The sequence below is a fragment of the Elaeis guineensis genome, chromosome 5 (genome assembly GCF_000442705.2).
Source record: "Elaeis guineensis isolate ETL-2024a chromosome 5, EG11, whole genome shotgun sequence".
In the NCBI taxonomy this organism is placed as follows: domain Eukaryota; kingdom Viridiplantae; phylum Streptophyta; class Magnoliopsida; order Arecales; family Arecaceae; genus Elaeis; species Elaeis guineensis.
In genome coordinates this window covers 124,268,327-124,287,458 of record NC_025997.2, presented here as the reverse complement: position 1 = coordinate 124,287,458, position 19,132 = coordinate 124,268,327, and the positions used below count along the sequence as shown (strand labels likewise).

General features: G+C 40.4%; 1 protein-coding gene and 1 long non-coding RNA gene across 2 annotated transcripts; both read left to right on the top strand.

Moving 5' to 3' along the window:
* The first annotated feature begins 2,382 nt into the window (after positions 1 to 2,382).
* Positions 2,383 to 3,378, top strand: LOC105046197 (non-specific lipid-transfer protein 1-like). Its single transcript, XM_073257486.1, is given in 4 exon segments — positions 2,383 to 2,478; positions 2,944 to 3,024; positions 3,026 to 3,214; positions 3,349 to 3,378. Coding segments are annotated over 4 exon segments (396 nt in total).
* Positions 3,379 to 17,147: 13,769 nt separating this feature from the next.
* On the top strand, positions 17,148 to 19,132 carry LOC140858190 (uncharacterized). The gene is made up of 2 exons (XR_012141648.1): positions 17,148 to 18,057; positions 18,271 to 19,132. It is a non-coding gene; the product is annotated as an uncharacterized lncRNA (long non-coding RNA).

Below are 19,132 nucleotides of genomic sequence, written 5' to 3'. Positions count from 1 at the left end.
GAAGTCGGCACGAGATCCGAGGCGGCAGAGGACCGCCGGCGGCGGGCGGCAGCGGCGTGCGGGACGCACGACCCAAGCCCGCGGCTTAGGCGGGCGGGCAGTCCAGCTGGGCGTGAGGCCCAGCCCGCGCGCGGGCCCGCGCACGGGAGTGGGCCGGCCCAGGCCCAGGTGCCCTGCCTGGGCCCTTTACCCCGATCCACCATGGACCAGGCGGTCCACGGCTGGACCTGTGGACCGCGTGGGCATTTCCCACGCGTTTCTCGCGGTCCACGGTACTATTCTGTGGATCGATCGCGATCGGAGGACGTGGGTCGATCTGATTTTCGATCCAACGGTTCAAGGAGTTTTTTGGGTTGATTAAGGAGTCTTAATCATAGTCTAAGTCATGATTAAGGCCTATAAAAGGCCTTGTACATGGAACAGAGACAGTGTGGTCTGGTTTTTTGCAAAGAGCACCGCGCGGAATCCGAAGAGAAGAGAGAGAGAGAGGCGTGAGGTTGTTGTGAAAGAAGGAGCAGGGCTCCTGGACAGCGGACGCCAGACACATCAGGGGTTCAGGGGATCTTCCAAGAGAGAGAGAGCTTTTGAGAGGAGAACTTCTAGAGAGAGAGAATTGGGTGTAAAAGGATTGAGGGTGAGGTCTTCTCTTATAAAATTTTCTTTTTCATAGTGAAGTTTGCATGCTCCATGGAGGTGAATCTTTTTATGATTGATCCATATATTTTAATTATTTTTTTTTTTACTGTATCGTATGATACTGAAAAAATTTTAAAAGATGATGTTTTGATCAGACATCCACCCAACAATATCTTTAAGCTTGCAAACGTACCTTGTTATCCCAGCTTTCTTCGAGCTCCCCCGTTGTCATAAGATCCTGTTAGTTAGGTTAGGTTTGGAGTATTGGACAATGTGAGGATATGAAAGGACTCAAATCCATTTCAGACCACGTACACATGTTTTTTTTTTTGGGTAAATACGTACACATGTTAAGTATCATTAATTTCTTGATGAATAAGCCGGTGGAGATCCAACAAAAATTATTAACCCAATTATTGATGACAAACACCTCGGTTGGCTCCGGGTGATCCTCCATGAGTTGGTAATGGAAGAGAGATTCTTGGCAACTAGTAACTTTCATTTATCCTATGTCATTGTTTCTACATTTAATTCTCAATGTCAAGACTTTTTTTTTTCATTTTTATTTCGTTGTGCCTTCTGTTAGGTAACAATCAGATTTCACAAAGCATTTAGCAACAAACGTGTAAGAAAATTTAATATTCTAGTTCTATAAAAAGAGTGTTAGCCAGATTTAGAATCAGTACCTTAGAGCTTCACACACAAAAAGAGAGTCAAAATGAAGTCCTCTAATATTCATTAAAAAAAAAATCAATAGAACAATGTGGGACACGCGGTTGAGAATAACGAGAGATTATGAGAAACAAATAAAAAAACAAGCTTGGCTTCTCGGCTTTTATAATTGGTCAAATTTTTCTGTAAAGGTGAATAATGTGCACCTATATATCAAATTTGATTTCAAAACTGATGCAATAAGGAGCCTGGTTATATCCATTCATGTAAGAACCAAAGCTTTCTTCGTATATGCGGTGAAACAAATTCGTCTAGATTCCCAATCAGGACACCTGCAACCTAATCAGCAAGGAAAAGTAGGAATCGATCCTTTTCTACATTTTCTCTTCGTTCTAGTCTCTTTACGCCAAACTCTTGCTTGCATCCATGTCAAGTGATTCCTCTGCAAACGTCTTTGTTTTTGAAGTGAACCGAACTCCAGATCTTTGACAAGTCATTGATCATGGGCTCCTCACCTCCACATAGAATTAAAATCGGATGCACTCCCATTCTTAGTTCGTCAAACGCTCTTCCAGTCTCCTAGAACCCTACACAAAACTTGTTAAGTTTCACACTAATATCCATATATCACTTTCTCAACTCACCATGACTTCCATGCTTCTTAACCATCGCATTAATAGCTTATGAAGAAGAGAAAGGAACTATAGAACGAAACATGAGGCTCAATTAGAGTTGAGTTCGGAGATGGAGACGCATACATATATCCCCATAGAGAACTAGTAGTAATAGCAGTGGATGCAGATATCTATATATGTACAACTGATAGAATTGGAGATTTTTCCTACAAAGATGATTTTACTGGAATTAATATCATTGCCTTCCCAAGATCTCATCATCCACCGTCCAATCTCAACATCCTACCACCTCGATCTCCTTCCCACCAAATTTTCAAGTGCACTCCCCTGCACGCTGTCCCGCCTATAAAACCCCCACAGGCCATCCCTCCCACCACCTTCTTGGCCTTTGAGAGACTCCATGTAGGGAGAGTTAAGAGTTCTCGTACTACACCAACCCATGGTCCGCTTGGGTGCTCTCCTGGCCTTGGTGGCAATTTTGGCCGTGATGCTGGCGACGGCGCCGAACGCGGCGGACGCCATCACCTGTGGCCAGGTGGCGTTGTACCTGTCGCCATGCATTGCCTACGTGCGCAACGGTAGGCCGATCCCTACGGGTGCTTCAACGTGTCCATTCTTTTTAAAAAAGCTATTACAATCGCACTTCCATAATTTTTCACAGTGGATCATTTTCTATCCTCCTTCCTAAGAACTCACCACCACCGTCTGATTCCCATTTCCAATTATCAACCCTCCCCACTCCTCATTTTCGGTACGTTCACTCCCTACCCGCCTTCACGCACGCCTATATAACCCCACCTACGCCAAGAACTTCCATCATGCCCACCAGTTTCAAAGCCTTTGAGTAACTCCATTTTGAGAAAGAAGGGGAGCTAAAAATTCTTACACTACTAAGCCATGTCTCGCTCCAGTGCTCGATCCCCTCGCTTTGGTTGCATTTTTAGCAATAATAATGCTGGTGGTTGTGCCACGCATGGCAGATGCCGTCACTTGCGGTCAGGTGGCGTCTTCCTTGACGCCATGCGTTGTCTACGCCCGCAACGGCAGGCGGATCCCCTCTGGTTGTTGTAGTGGTGTGAGAGGGGCTGGTGGCGTCGGCGAGGAGCACCCCTGACCGCCGGACCGCCTGCAACTGCCTGAAGAAAGCTGCCGCGAGTATCTCAGGCCTCAAGCCTGGTCTCATTGCTGGAGTTCCTGGCAAGCGTGGCGTCCGCGTCCCCTACTCGATCAGCCCCTCCACTGATTGCTCTAAGCAAGCATCCAAGCCATTGGTAACCATAGTCTGGGTTCATGAAATGACTATTATAAGTGAATCTTAAATGTACAAATATGACATGAATGCTTGTTGTTAGGTTATATTAAGAGGTTTATGGGGGGAGTAACCATTTTTTTGGTTTGTTTTCAGGGTGAAATGAGCTTGTTCTTTGCTCACTAGGTGGTAGATATATACTACAGTGGAAGCTGTCGTCGAGGTGTTAGAAGCTTGCTAAGAATAAGGTGGAAGCTGTGATTACGGTGTGCGGGCGGTCCGCCGTCATCTCTCCTTAGCTTCTGTTTTGTGGCGAAGGCCGGTAGTTGTGGATATCGTGTTTTTGCAGCACTGTTGTCTTGTTGCGATGGCTGCGTGTTCTAACTGATTGATTGATGTGAAAGCAATTAATTAAGGAGTGGTTTGACTGTTGACGACTGATTAGAGTAACAGTGTCATGTGGGTCAGGTTAATCTAAAAGAATCGAGCCAATACGGACCCAATTCAGAGGTTTTAAACCCTCGAATAGGGTATTAAGGCTGATAGCCTAATTGAATCAACTATATCAAACTTAGCACATGGTGTCATTAAATTTTATATTAATGAATGAGCTAGTGTAGGCACAAGAAAATAATTAGGGTAATCATGGAACATAAATTAATCAAGGGATTTTGAGGTATTAATTCTCCTCTCCATTCCAACTCAAAGATGGCAATTGAATCGCATCAAGATAGAAGCCAAGATCATACACATGATAGAAAAAAATCTATGAATTTAAAAATAATTTATTTATTAAATAGATCAAAAATATATATCTCAATCTGATTAGTTAATTAAATAGATAATCTAATTTTATCTATAATAAATTAAAATAAATTAAATAAGTTAAATCGTTAAGCAATACAATCCGTATCCCAATTTCAGTATATATTTTTTTTATAAAAAATATTTAGGATCTAAATTTTATTGAGATGAAATAGACTTGTTGTTTATATAGTAATAAATTTGTGGATCCTTTATATTTAGACGGTTATTATAATCTTACTTCATCCTGCCATTATAATATAAAATAAAAAAAATGGAGAGACACATTATTGAAAAAACTTGTATTTTTATATCACAAAGGGGGCAACATCATATTTATTATTTAAGATGAGGATATCGGGGGAGTTGATCGTTAATTGAGCAAGGACTATTTTGTCCGATGGATAACAAAATTATGGTCCCAGATATCCTTTACGAAAAAGGAACCGTTATGGTGATGGGTTGAACAAAAGGGCCGGATCCATCAATGGGTAATCACTTTGTCTTTCGCAATTCATGGTTTTGTGGCCTCGTTCTCCTCTCCCTCTCCAAAGTCATGATTCTGAATGGAGGGAAATCCGATATTATTCCCTCTCCACCCCATGATCACGCCCTGTCCAGTTACAACTCCCAACTACGCCTTCCACGCACCATATTTTCGGAACACTCTTCCATCCTCTCGTCCATAAAAACTTGTCTAATACGAAGCATTCCGTCCGTCCCGATTCATTGATGCCTTGGCCTTTGAGAAAGTACCTGTTACAAAATAAAAGCTTTCCCATTCTATGCATCCATGGCTCGCTCCACTACTCCCTTCGCAATGGTGTCCATGCTGACCGTTCTGCTAGTGACGGCACCCTACATGGTGGGCACTCTTATTGGCTGCAGTCAGGTGGCATCGTTCTTGACACCTTGCATTGCCTACGCTCATGGTGGCGGTTTGATCCCTGATGGTTGCTACAAACTAATAAGAAAATTAATCATGATCATCTGTTACACTTTCGATTCAAGATTATGAATCGAGAGTCATGACAACTGTTATATATTCATAAATTTTTTTTTTCATAAACATACAAGACATTTTATCATGCTATCCTAAAACAACAAAGAAATAATTAGTCAATAATTTAAATCAAAAATATAACAATCCAAATTTCAACTTTAATATCTCAATAAATTCAACAATGTTCAATACACCTCACATCAAATTCAATAAGATTTTCAGTCTAAAATAAAAGTATAGAGATTCTGCTTCTCATTACTCTTCTATTCATATCTTGTATCATCTTAATTCCTCAACATCTGTAAAAACAATAAAATAAGAGGAAATGAGCTAGACAGCCCAGTAAGCAATGATCACTTTCAACAGATTTCATCAGGTATTTAAGTAAATAATTATTTATAGAAAATAAGTATATAGAGTTCATCAATTCGAAATCAATTTCGATTATGCAACATAGTTCATACCAAATTCATTTCTTCTTCGAAAATTCGAGTTTCTTTCGAGATTTCAATTTCTTTCATTCTTAAGTTTTTTTCATCAACCATGAGGTATGACCACATTTTCTCTGTGGCAGGGTCATAACACCGCGTATCTTCTTGCGGTGAGCTGCGAATCATCTGGCAGCAAAGTCCTTCAGAACCGCTGGTCTCTCTGACAGTTTGTCGCTGGTCTCTCTGACGACATAAACCCTCAGGATATCACTTGCTAATGTATATACCCCAATTGGCGGGGTCCTTTACATAGTTAGATTGTTAATTCATATTATTCTTATATCAGAATTCTTCATAAATCATATTTCATATTCTAATTTCGATAAGAAAATATATAATCATATAGTATCGAAATCAATCAATATAATGCATCATGAAATTAATATGTTCAATCATGCTTCATCATAATATTTCAAAAAAGATATTTTCATAACAAAATATCATTCATCCAATTCATATATTGTTTCACAAATCATATTAAAAAAATATATTATAATTTATCGATAAATCTAAAAAAAGTGAAACATTACTTACCTCGAACGCATTCCAATAATGCATATAATTCTATAAATTTTCTTCTAAAAAATTTATTCGTAGATCATATCGCAATATCCCATGATCAAACATCCACAATCCTATACATGATCAATTTCAATAATTAGAAAGGATACGAATACCATATTCAACGGTTTAGATTGGGTCTGATCATCTAATTTCATCTAATCAAAATCTAATTAGAAAATAAACGATCCAAAGTTTGACTATCAGATCAAATCGGATTCGAAGTGATAGGACCGAGGTTTCTTCATTGGTTTTATAAAATCAAGTAGAGAGAGAAAATCAGAGGAGAGAGAATTCATGAGGTATAATTCAAATTGATCAGGTAACACAATCCAACATTACGATTGGTCCAATATCTCGATTTATGAAATCAATATGATCTAAGCAAGTCATGGCTAGATTGGGATCATGGATGATCAAATCTAATGGTTCATGGTCTAATCAAGGTGCTGGTATACTACCAGACAATCACGGATTAGGATGCTTTTACTAGAATCATTCAAACTCATCATCACTCAAACTCATCAAAATAAAATTTTTTTCTTGATAAATTTTAAAAAAATAAACTTCTAGAGAGATATAATTTTAGAGAGAGAAATTCATGAAGATGAATCTGTACTAATTAGACGATACGGTTCAACAAATTTGATTGATCAGATCAAAATAAATTAATCAAATCATTCTGAAATTATCACATGGATAATTCAATAGAATCATGGGTGATAAAATCTAAAGATATTTGATCTGATCAAAGTGGGTGCTAGTACGCTGTCCGACAATCATGGATCAAGATTCTTCATCAGATCAAAAATATTAAAAAAAAAAATTTATTGATAAATCGATCAAGAGAGAGAAACAGTTTTAGAGAGAGAAAATTCTAGAGAGAAATTCATCTTGGACTCTTCAGATGATATGATTCAATAAATACGATCGATCAGATCAAATCATGCTGAAATTATCATGTGGATAATTCAATAAAATCATAAAAAATAGAATCTTAAAAAATATTAGGTCTGATCAAGGTGGATGTCAGTATACCGTCCGGTGATCACAAATCAAAATTCATTATTAGGATCAATTTCAATTCATCATCATTTTTCTCAAAATTCTAAAAATTTCAGAAGAAAAAAATAATCTAGAGAGAGAAAGTAGAGAGAGAAGAAGAGAGAGAAAGTCTCTCTCCTTCTTCTTCTTTTTCTTTTTTTTCTTTTCTTTTTCTTTTTCTTTTTCTTTTCTTCTTCCCACGGCTTGCCTTGGGCCGAAACAGGGGACCTCACAGTCCCCTCGATTAGTCAGCCGACCGATGGCTGATCGGCATGAGACTGGCCAGCGACAAGAGGGCAACGACGGACGGCTCGAAGGGATCCAAACTGATGGCCGACGGCGACCACCGGCGTCCGAAAAATCAAAGAAAAGAATGTAAAAACAGAGGTCTCTTCCGTAATAAAATTCGATGACTCCGATCGTCAGCGATCGTGCACACGAGCACTGGAAGGAAGGAGGAGAAGAGAGGGAGAGAAATTGGGCTTACCTCGAGCTTCGGTGATCGCTATGGCGAGGAAATCTAGGCGAGCACGGTGATGGGCTCTTGCGAGTGATTTCCGACGATCTTCGTCGTTTGGCTCCGATTTCCTTCGTGAGAAAAAGGGAGAAGGGGTTTCTCCTTTAAATAGAGCCAAAAGGGGGTCTCTTTCCGACTCCGATTGAGAGTCGGTGAGAGGAGGAAGAAGTCTCCCTTCGGGAGTCTTCTCCTCTGTTTTCTCTTCTTTTTTTTTTTTTTTTTGTTTGTGTATTAGGCTGGGTTTAAGGCCCAATGGGCCGAGCCATGACACCATCTTTGATCATCGAACCACATGCACCTTATAATGATTTATACGAATGTATAATTAATTTTACATTAGTTATTCATTAGAAAAATTTTGGATACTTATACGAGATTAAAAAATCTAAATAATATTTTCTAACTAATTTTTTTAAAAAAATTCTGGATATTATAAATAGTATCAAAACCGACTCAGTCCAATCTATAAACTATATAGATTAGGGGACATTGCAGTACGAATTCATTGCAACTGACCATAGTCCCTATATTGGTTATTTATTAAAAAAATCTTGGATATTTATATGGAACTGAAGAAATTCAAAAAATATCTTCCGACTAATCTTATTAGATGAAGTCTTAAATTGTTATACATTAGCCTCAAAAGTGCTATTATCAGCATCTCTAGCCTTTAACCCAACCTTCTCGCTTGAATCTCTAACAAGTGTGGTGTGATCGGTGCCAATATTCCCTCCCCCCTTGGGCCCTCCACCAACTATTCTAGGTTTGCAAATAAAACTTGTTAATTTTGATATATATACATTGTTTACCCTTGCTCAAGTTTATTAAAGAAGGCAAGGTTAAATCCCCTCCATGTTAATTATTTATTAGCATGATACATGGAGCCTTGTTAATTGAAAAAAAAATATGGTTATGAATTATAAACAGATCCAATTGGTTTGATTATATTTAGCAGGCCCATATGGCAAGTATTTATTTTTTTTTATTTTTGATTTGTTTGCGGGATGAGTTGAGCTTGCTTAGGGATGGCAATGGGTCGAATATGAGTCTGATCAGCTAATATCATATTTATCCCATAATTAAAAATTCTATACCTAAATCTGTCTTATATCTATCTTGGATCGAGTTGAATAGAGGTGCGGGTCATATCGGATTGGATAGACAAGAGGGATTAAATCAGATCAAATCAGATAAGAAATTCATCATATTAATATTATAAAATAATTATAATTTTGAAAAGGAGTTTAGATCAAGATTATATCAGGTCAGATTCAGAATTAGACATATCATTACCCATATATAATTCAAATTCATTTCGTATATTTTTTTCTAAAATCCATATCCACTCTAAGTTCTAATTGGATTAGATTAGAGATGGAAACTTGATGCATCAACTAAAATTACCATCCCAAAATTTGCTTTTTCACATGCTAACTACTAGGTATTAAATATCAAACAAGTGTGAATAAGGTAGAAGTAATCGTCCACTGGTTATAATGTGGGAGCGGTCTGCCAACATCCCATCCTAGCCTTTATTTTCATGTATTTAGTGAGCGCCTTTTGTTAAGGCTGTTGAGTTCTATGCAACCGATATTGTCTAATATAAGCATCATTTACTTGTTATTATAAGAACTTGGCCTCTTGTATTGTTGCATGCTTTGAATGAGTGGTACGAAAACAATTTATAAAATTAGTCATAATCGTTTTTTTTTTTTTTTTTTTAAATGAGGGTCTAACCGGTTTGATGATTTCTAAAATTAGCAATTCCATGTGGATCAAATTAACATAAAAGTATTAATCCAAAATTGCACCAAAGTGAAAGGAGATCTTTCAGCCCAGTGCTAAAGTTTTTTTTTTGGTGATAAAGAGTCTAGTGCTAAAGTTGATGATCCAATTGGATCGGCGATACCCACCAGTTCGTGGGAACTTCTAGCATGGATGCTAGATAACAAAATTAATAGAATAGACGGAATCTACTCTTCTCTCTCTATAATTACCAGGTTCTTATCTTAAAGTCTGACCTGATAGGTTAGATTTGAACCGAAGACAAACAAGTCTATGATTTCCAGGTCCTTATCTTCAAGTCCAACATGATGGTTTAGGCTTGAACCATAGACGAACAAGAGCAGACTTAATCTATTTGCAAATATATACTGAATTTTTTAAATGCTTTCATATGATTTCTATGATGCCAGCTTGGATTGAGAGAATTGGAGAAGAGAATTCAAAGAGAGAAGCTAATTAAGATCCCTATTAGTTGGAAAGAGGAAGAGAGAGTCAATTTTTTCACATTTAATTAAGCATTTAATGACCAAGGAAGAAAATTAAATGTTTAAATGCCATGTTTGGATGGTCAAATAATGAGAGAAAAAGTGAAATGGAGAGGAATGTTTTTCATACTCAACCTCTTTTTTAATCTCTCAAAAAGTAAAGAGAATCAAGATAAGAAAAATTCTCTCTCTATTTTTTCCTTTTATTTTCTTTCATTCATGTCTAAAATTCTCTTCTTTTCTTTTCTCCGTTTGCCCTATCTTGTCTTTCCTATGCTGGCTAAATTATACAAATAAGACATGTTGGTGGTATTTTTCATGATATCCTCATGTTGTTATTTTTTTTATTGTCACATTTTGTCATAATTCTTGACTACTTATCCCCTTGTTTTAGAATGTGTAATTATCTAATGGACATCATTTACTTGTTATGATAAATACTTGAATAAATGGATGGTATGAAAGCAATTGAGCAGGATTTCAACAGTATGATGACTTGATTAGATTTAACTTTCATGCGTGCCAGTATTTCCAAAATAATTGATCAAGCACTGGTCCAAAGCAGATGTCTTAGATGCTAACCTCGGAGCTTTAAAGTTGATAAACAAGTTAGGTCACTTGTACTTATCAATTAATGGAGACTACTCTAGTAGATGACAGATGATTTTTATTGGGTGGAATTGATGAAAATACTAATTGATGATCCAAATTCAGATATGAACTAAAATGGAACCAAATAAACTGGGCCTAACTTGGTGTGTCTTGGATAAGTTTTTGTTGAATAATAACAGTGTTTTTTCCTTGTTAACAGAATAAATGTCTGCATTTATGTCCAAATCTTGGTTGTTAGACATACCAATCACATTTGATGACCAAATCCAAACAAAACTCATGGTTGAGGTTTTTTAATAATATCTATTTCTTTCTTTTCGGGAAATACAATAAGGGCACTGGCATAAAGATTTGAACGTTGGACCTCTTGAAAATAGAGAGGCATGCCTTAAGACTTCTAATTATATATATATATATATATATATATATATATATATGAAGGAGTATTGAAGTGTTGCCAACTCAGCTTCTCAAATAAATTTTATTGTGCCACCTAGAGTTATTATATTTTTTACATTTATTATCACTAATTTCAAATTATTTATTCAATTTTTTTAGTTGGAAACTCAAAGATTGTTTGTTTATTAATATTTATAGTCCATCAAGAATACATATTAACTTCCATACAGTTTTCTAGATAAGGGAACATCAGTCTGGAAGAGATACAGTTTTCTAGATAAGGGTTTGGCTCTATTTGCCGGATCTTCCTTTGGAATTGTGGGACTCGAAAAAACTCTTTAAAATTGCCTCGTATGTTGGTGTTCCTTTGTTTCTGGATGCCTGGATTTTGAATCATTCATGCATGGGGTATGCTAGAGTCTGTATCCTTACGGATTTAAATAAACCTGTCTGCCCAGGAGCTAGGATTCACATTCTTAATGAGATTATTTGGCAGCAATTCACCTATAAGGAGCTGCCAGATATCTGTTATAAATGTGGGAAAATTGGAGTCACCTTGGATACTTGTGCTTGCTCTTCTAAACATGGTGATGTATGCCCTATTTTTGATCCTTGGATTAGGATAGCTCAAGTGCCGGTGACTCTTCCAATTAATTCACATGAAACAGCGACCACTCAAAAATCCTCTCCTGTTGGCGGACAGGCCACCAAGGAATGGCTGCAGCCTAAAAAACCGGCGAGGCAAGTTTCACAGTCCGACCAAGTTATGCATTCTAATTTTCAATCTACCACTAAATTTGGTCCTTTAGCTGAAGCTGCAGTGAAGGATATGATCAAATCTCCAAACATGGAGGTCACCGAGTCGATGGTGTTCCAGGCTACACAAGCGGCACAAGGTAAGGAGGGAGGTAAGCGCAAACTGTTATGATTTAACGCTTCAAGATTCAGTCCACATTGAGCTCACAGCGAGGTTCGCGGCGAAAAACGGAGTCCAACGAGATCAAGATCACCTGAAACGGAACTCGGATGGAGGAGATACGAGCTTTTGAAGTCGGCACGATATTCGAGGCGGTGGAGGACCACCGGCGACCGGCGGTGGGCGGCAGCGGTGCTGCCGCAGGCGGTGGCGCGCGGGACGCGCGACCCAGGCCCGCGGCCCAAGCGGGCGGGCGGCCCAGGCACGCGCGGGCCAGCCCAGGCGGCCTGCTGGCCCCTTTGCCCCGGTCCAACGTGGATCGGGCGGTCCACGGCGGGGCCTGTGGACCGCGTGGGCATTTCCCACGCATTTCTCACAGTCCACGGCACTATTCCGTGGACCGGAGCGTGATCCGATGGTATGGGTGGCTTCCGGTCTTGATCCGACGGTCTGGGACGTAATTTGGGTTGATTAAGGAGTTCTAATCATGATCTAAGTCGTGATTAAGGTCTATAAAAGGCCCTGTGCATGAAACAGAGAAGTGGTGGTTCGAATTTGCGCCGTACGAAGCCCGTACGAACCCGAGAAGAGAGAGAGAGATGAGAGTGCTGAGAGAGAAGGAACAGGAGGCTCCTGGACAGCGGTCGTCAGGCACTTCAGGGGTTCAGGGGGGTCTTCAAGAGAGAGAGAGCTTTTGTGAGGGGAACTTCTAGTGAGAGAGAATTGGGTGTACAAGGGTTGAGGGTGAGGTCTCCACTTGTAAAATTTCTTTTTCATAGTAAAGTTTGCATTCTCCGTGGAGGCGAGCCCTTTTGTGGCTGATCCACATATTTTGATTGTTTTTCTTTTGTTTTGTTTCTTCTTTCTTCCCGCTGCATCGCGTGGTACTGAAAAGATCTTGGGAGGTGGTATCCTGACCAGACATCCACCCAACAAGTGGTATCAGAGCAAGGCGGTACAAGGACGCAGATTACAGTGGTGGTGAGCAAGACTGAAGATGGAGAAGACAGGAACAATCAAGATGGAGATCAACAAGTTCGATGGTAAGAGCAATTTCTCCTTGTGACGGGTAAGGGTGAAGGACGTGCTCATCCAACAGGGGTTAATCGATGCTCTCTTGTGCGATGAGAAGCCGACCATCATGAAGGTGCGGGATTGGAAACGGCTACAGATGCCGGCGGTGAGTACCATCAGCATGTACCTGGCGGATGAGGTGGTGATCCATGTGCTGAGCGAGACTTCCCCGACGGTGCTGTGGTCGAAACTCGAGGAGTTGTACATGGCGAAGTCTCTCACCAACACACTTTTTCTCTGGAGGCAGTTTTACCAACTACGGATGACTGAGGGACAGAGCGTGCAGGAGCATCTGAGCCACTTCCAGAAGATCCTCACCGACCTTCTCAGCATTGGCGAGAACATTGAGGAGAAGACCAGGACGCTGGTTTTGCTGGCGTCGCTTCCCCCTTCGTACGAGTCCTTGGTGACTGCTCTTCTAGTGGGGAAGAGCACTATCAAGATGGACGAGGTCACCGCAGCGATACTCCAGAACGAGGTTCTCAGGAGGGAGAACCCAGCTTCGAGCTCAGGTGACGGTAGCTTAGCTTTGGTGGCTTCTGGAGGTGCAGGAGGCGGTAGACGAAGCGACAGGAGATCGCAACGAGGGCGGTCTAAGTCCAGGAGGGACTTGAGCAAAATCAGGTGTTACCGGTGTGAGGAGTTGGGGCATCTAGCCAGAGATTGCCCTCAACTGAAAAATCGGATGGTGGCTGCTGTAGCGACGGCCGGCAGCGATTTAGATGGAGATGTCCTGGAGATATCTGACGAGGTATCTACTTCTTCCCAACAGTGGATATTAGATTCTGCATGCCCCTATCATGTATATTGCAGAGAGGAGCAGTTTGACTCCCTGGAGAACAGTGAGGGCACTGTATATCTGCCGGATGGATCGAGCTGTGCGATCAGAGGCATTGGGATGGTCAGCTGGAGGACACATGATGGTGCAGTGAGGAGATTGGGGAAGGTCCGATACATACCCGATTTCAGGCAGAATCTTATCTCACTTAGCAGACTGGATTCGAGAGGCTACAGGACGGTAGCTGGTGGAGAAATCCTGAGGGTGCTACGCGGCGATAGAATTATGCTGGAGGGGAAGAAGGGGAGCAGAAGACAATATTACCTGGCAGGGAGCCTGATGCGAGGTGGAGCTTCGGGAGCCAGGCGGAGCCCAGAGCGAGGTGGAGCTCCAAGTGACGGATCGGGCACGAGACAGGAGACTCGGGAGGACGAGAGGCGACGTCGCAAGGTGAGATTCCTATTGCCGCAGGATGATGCCCCGAGCAGGTCTCAGGTCAGGAGGAGCACAGCATACGACGGAGATGGGATCGAGCAGCCTGGCTCGACTCCCATGTTTGTCCATCCATGATCAGCAGGCGATTGCCCCAGGGCATGGGGGCGATGAGATCCAAAAGCTCTCGGAGTTTGGAGGAGGCCGAATATCGAGTCGAGGTGGAGATTATTAGGATTTGACGCCTCGAGATTCAGCCCACATTGAGCCCACTGCAAGGTTCGCGGCGAAAAACGGAGTCCAACGAGATCAAGATCACCTAAAACGGAGCTCGGATGGAGGAGATACGAGTTTTTGAAGTTGGCACGACATTCGAGACGGCGGAGGACCGCCGGCGACTGGCGGCGAGCGGCAGCGGCGCGGCCGTAGGCGGCGGCGCATGGGATGCGTGACCCAGGCCTGCACGGGACGCGTGACCCAGGCCCGCGGCCCAGCCGGGCGCGCGGCCCAGGCGCGTGCGGGCCCCCGCGCGCGGGCCGGCCCAGGCGGCCTGCTGGCCCCTTTGCCCCGGTCCACCGTGGACCGGGTGGTCCACGGCGGGGTCTGTGGATCGCGTGGGCATTTCCCACGCGTTTCTCGCGGTCCACGGTACTATTCCGTAGACCGGAACATAATCCGACGGCATGGGTGGCTCCCGGTCTTGATCCGACGGTCTGGGACGTGATTTGGGTTAATTAAGGAGTCCTAATCATGATCTAAGTCGTGATTAAAGTCTATAAAAGGCCCTGTGCGTGAAATAGAGAAGTGGTGGTTCGGATTTGCACCGTACGAAGCCCGTACGAACCCGAGAAGAGAGAGAAAGGAGAGAGTGCTGAGAGAGAAGGAGCAGGAGGCTCCTGGACAGTGGTCGCCAGACACTTCAGGGGTTCAGGGGGGGTCTTCAATAGAGAGAGAGCTTTTGTGAGGGGAACTTCTAGTGAGAGAGAATTGGGTGTACTAGGGTTGAGGGTGGGGTCTCCTCTTGTAAATTTTTTTTTTCATAGTAAAGTTTGCATGTCCCGTGGAGGCGAGCCCTTTTGTGGCTGATCCATGTATTTTGATTATTTTTCTTTTGTTTTGTTTCTTCTTTCTTCCCGCTGCATCGCGTGGTACTGAAAAGATCTTCGGAGGTGGTGTCCTGACCAGACATCCACCCAACACAAACAATCTCCTACAAAAGCTAGGCCTAGGTCCAATTCTAATTCCCCACCATAGGGTAAATTAATATTGCAAGATGTAGGGGAAGATGCATCTACTGATTTAGCATTATCAAGTTCTCCTTCCGCTGCTAAGGGAAAGGTTTTGATAATTAAGTCTGGAAACCGATAACTATTTCATCTCTAAAAGATCATGCTGATAAGGATTTAGGAGAATCATCTTCGAATGAGATGCATGCTCAAGCCCATAATTCACCTTCTTTGCTGAATGAGGCACCAAGCCAAACTCATAAGGCCGCATGTCACCAACTCTAAGATGCTTTGCAAAGTAACCTTCTTCCTTCTACTTGAATTACTGCGCCTATAGTGCAAGGGGATGTGAATTTTGCTGACCCTCAGGTGGGGGTGGATCACGGACAGTCTGATCCTCACCCAACTATGTTACCATGAAAATACTTGTGTGGAATTGTAGGGATGCAGCTAAGTCCCATTTTATAAATTATGTGAAATCCTTGTTAGGACAATACAATATGGATATATTATGTTTTTTGGAAACCCATCTAGGTATGAATGCATCTACTCGTATTCATAGGTTATTTGGACCGGCATGGGATTTTTATATCATTTTTGTGATTGACTTATCAGGTGGAATTATTATAGTGGGGAGAAAAGTTATTGGGGTAGTTACTTTTCATCATATTGATAGTCAAATTGCTTTTGGTATTATTTTTGTGTCTAATGGTCCTGTGTGGTTATTAGGTCTTGTTTATGCAAGTACTTCAGTATTTCAACAAAGGTCTCTTTGGTCTTAGATTCATGATGTGTTAAAGCTTCACTTGTCGTTTCTTCTTATTGGGGATTTTAACTGTATTTTAAATGCATCTGATAAAAAAAAAAATGCAAATCAATAAGTCCAGTAGTACGAAAAAAAGCACGGAACTCACAAATATCACGATCGTGAGTCCCGTGCTTTTCTTCGTACTACTGGACTTATTGATTTGCATTTTTCTGATCCCTCATGTACATAGTGCAATACTTGTTTGGGGGCTGTTAGGGTTTGAGAATGGATTGATCATGCATTTATGAATGATCTTTGGATTAATCTATTTTCAGAATCATCAATTTCTCATCTAACCCATTTTGCTCCTGACCATTGCCCTCTCCTCCTTTCAGTTCTTGATCATTTTCATCGGGGTCCTCGTCTTTTCTGTTTTGAAAAAGTTTGGGTTACTTATCCTTAGGTTACTGAGTTAATTAAAAAAAATTGAAATGGGTATACTTTGCATAATCCTTGGATAGATTATCTCTTCTTCTCAAAAAAATTTGGAAGGTTATAAATAAGTGGAAATATACTTTAGACAATTTAAATACTCCAGCTAAACAGTTATATGATCAAATTTATGAGCTTCAAATCTATGAATCTCAAGCTGGATATCTATCTATGGAGGATCATACTTTGTTACTTTCCTTACTGTGTGATTATAACATTACTCTTCATCGTATTGAGCTTATGTGGTGGCAGAAATCTTATGTCCACTGATTGAAGCAGGGTGATACTAATACAAAATTTTTTCATTGTTCCACTATTCTGTGCAGACGAACTAATCGCATTAAAAATCTTTTTTTGCCACAGGGTGGTGTCACTGATGATCCTATTATTATTCAAAATATTATGATTGATCATTTTAAAGAAAGGTGGACTGCTGATGGTTTGATTCCTGACCTGATACATCCTCTTGTCACTCCAATGGTATCTCCTCATGAGAGTATCCTGCTCAGTAGTGATGTGACAGACAAAAAAATTAAGCAGGCTGTTATAGAGATGCATCCTGATAAAACTCTTGGGCTTGATGGATTTCAGACTTTTTTCTTTCAAAAATTTTGGCCTATTATAATGTATGAGGTGGTATTTGCTATTAAATATTTTTTTCAATGTGCTACACTTCCTGCATCATGGACTGATACGTATATTATTTTAATTTTTAAGAAAAATAATCCTCAGAATCCCAATGATTATCATCCCATCAGTTTATGTAATACTACGTATAAAATTATTGCTAAAATTCTAGTTCAGCGATTAAAAGATATTCTCCCTAATCTAATCTCGCAAGAACAAGGTGCTTTTATTGATAATCGGAATATCATGGATAATATTTTGCTTGCTCAAAAAATTAAGCATTCTCTTCATACTGCTACTTCTTCTGCAGATCTTATATTATTAAAGCTAGACATGGAGAAAGCTTATGACTGGGTTCATTGACCTTTTTTGGTTCAAATCCTGACGCAGCTTGGTTTTCCTAACCAATTTGTCTCTTGAATTTGTAGATGCATTACAAACCCAAATTTTATGCTAATTTTCAATGGAACAGCCTTGCCACCTTTTGTAACCTCTAGAGGTATGCGTCAGGGATGTCCCCTTTCACCTTACCTTTTCATTTTATGTTCTCAAATCTTTTCATATTTTTTAAATACTGCTATCCAATCAAATCTACTTAAAGGATATGAACTACGTGTAGGCCCTCATATTTCTCATATATTCTATGTTGATGACTGTCTACTTATTGCTCGGACGACTATGTGGAATGCTATTTGTATTGCAGTCATAATTGATGCTTATGTTACAATTTCTGAATAATCTATTAATATTACAAAATCTTATATTATTTTTTTTTCAAGTATAAATCGTACTACTCAAGATAACATCCTTGATCTTCTCCATATTTTGAAAAAAAGAGGGGGCTGACATTATTTAGGGGCTCCATTATCAGGTACGTCATTCAAATCCTCAGAGTTTCAATTTCTTTTAAATAAAATTACTACAAAACTTACAGCTTGGAAATGGAGAACTTTATCCCTTGCTGGCTGAATGACATTACTCCAGTCCGTATTGAGTGCGATTCCTTTATATGTTTACTCATCTGTGCATGTCCCTATCTCTATACTTCGTCAGATTGATAAAGAATTTGGATCCTTTCTTTTAGGGTCATAATTCTGATCATCATGCTTTTCATCCAATTGCTTGGAGTCAGATTTGTACTCCAAAGTCAAAAGGTGGGCTAAGTTTCAACTTTCTACTCAGATGCCTGCAGTGTACTTGTAAGCTTGCAGCTCATTTAGTTCTTGATCCTGATACTTTATGGGCACAACTGGTAAGAGCGAAATATAAGTTTACGGGGTCTTGGTTGTATTATATCTGTCCTAGAAGATCTTCTGTCATCTGGCGGAAGATTGCTCAAGCTGGAGATCTTATAAAGTTCCAATTTCAATGGGTGGTTGGCACAGGTACTGCAGTTCATGTGTATCAAGACCCTTGGATAACTACTATCCCACTCTTGGCCTGGCCTACGTATATGATTATGAATAATTTAGATTTAGATTTACATGTTTCTGATTTTATACTTCCCAATAGGTAATGGAACGTTCAGTATCTTCTACTTTATTTTTCCATGGATATGGTGAATCTTATTTGTTCAATACCATTATCGCAAGGTCAGTGGCCAGATCAATTGGTATGGGGAACTTCAAAATTACAACATGTCTCATGGAGTGATATGAAAAGGTTACCGTTTTCTAATAATGTTTCTAATGTGCAGGTAAACTCTGTGTGGATTTGGTCGTTAGGAGTACCTTTGCGAGTTAAAACTTTTTGGTAGAGACTGCTATGGAATCGACTACCCTGCAAAGGGATCCTCAGCCGATATAATATAATTCCTCTGACTGAAAAATTTTGTGATGATTGTCCTACTTATGTGGAGGATTGTGAGCATCCTTTTATTCAGTGTAAACATTCACATTTGTTTTGGCAATATCTTAGGAGTATGTACCGATTGACCTTTGATTCTA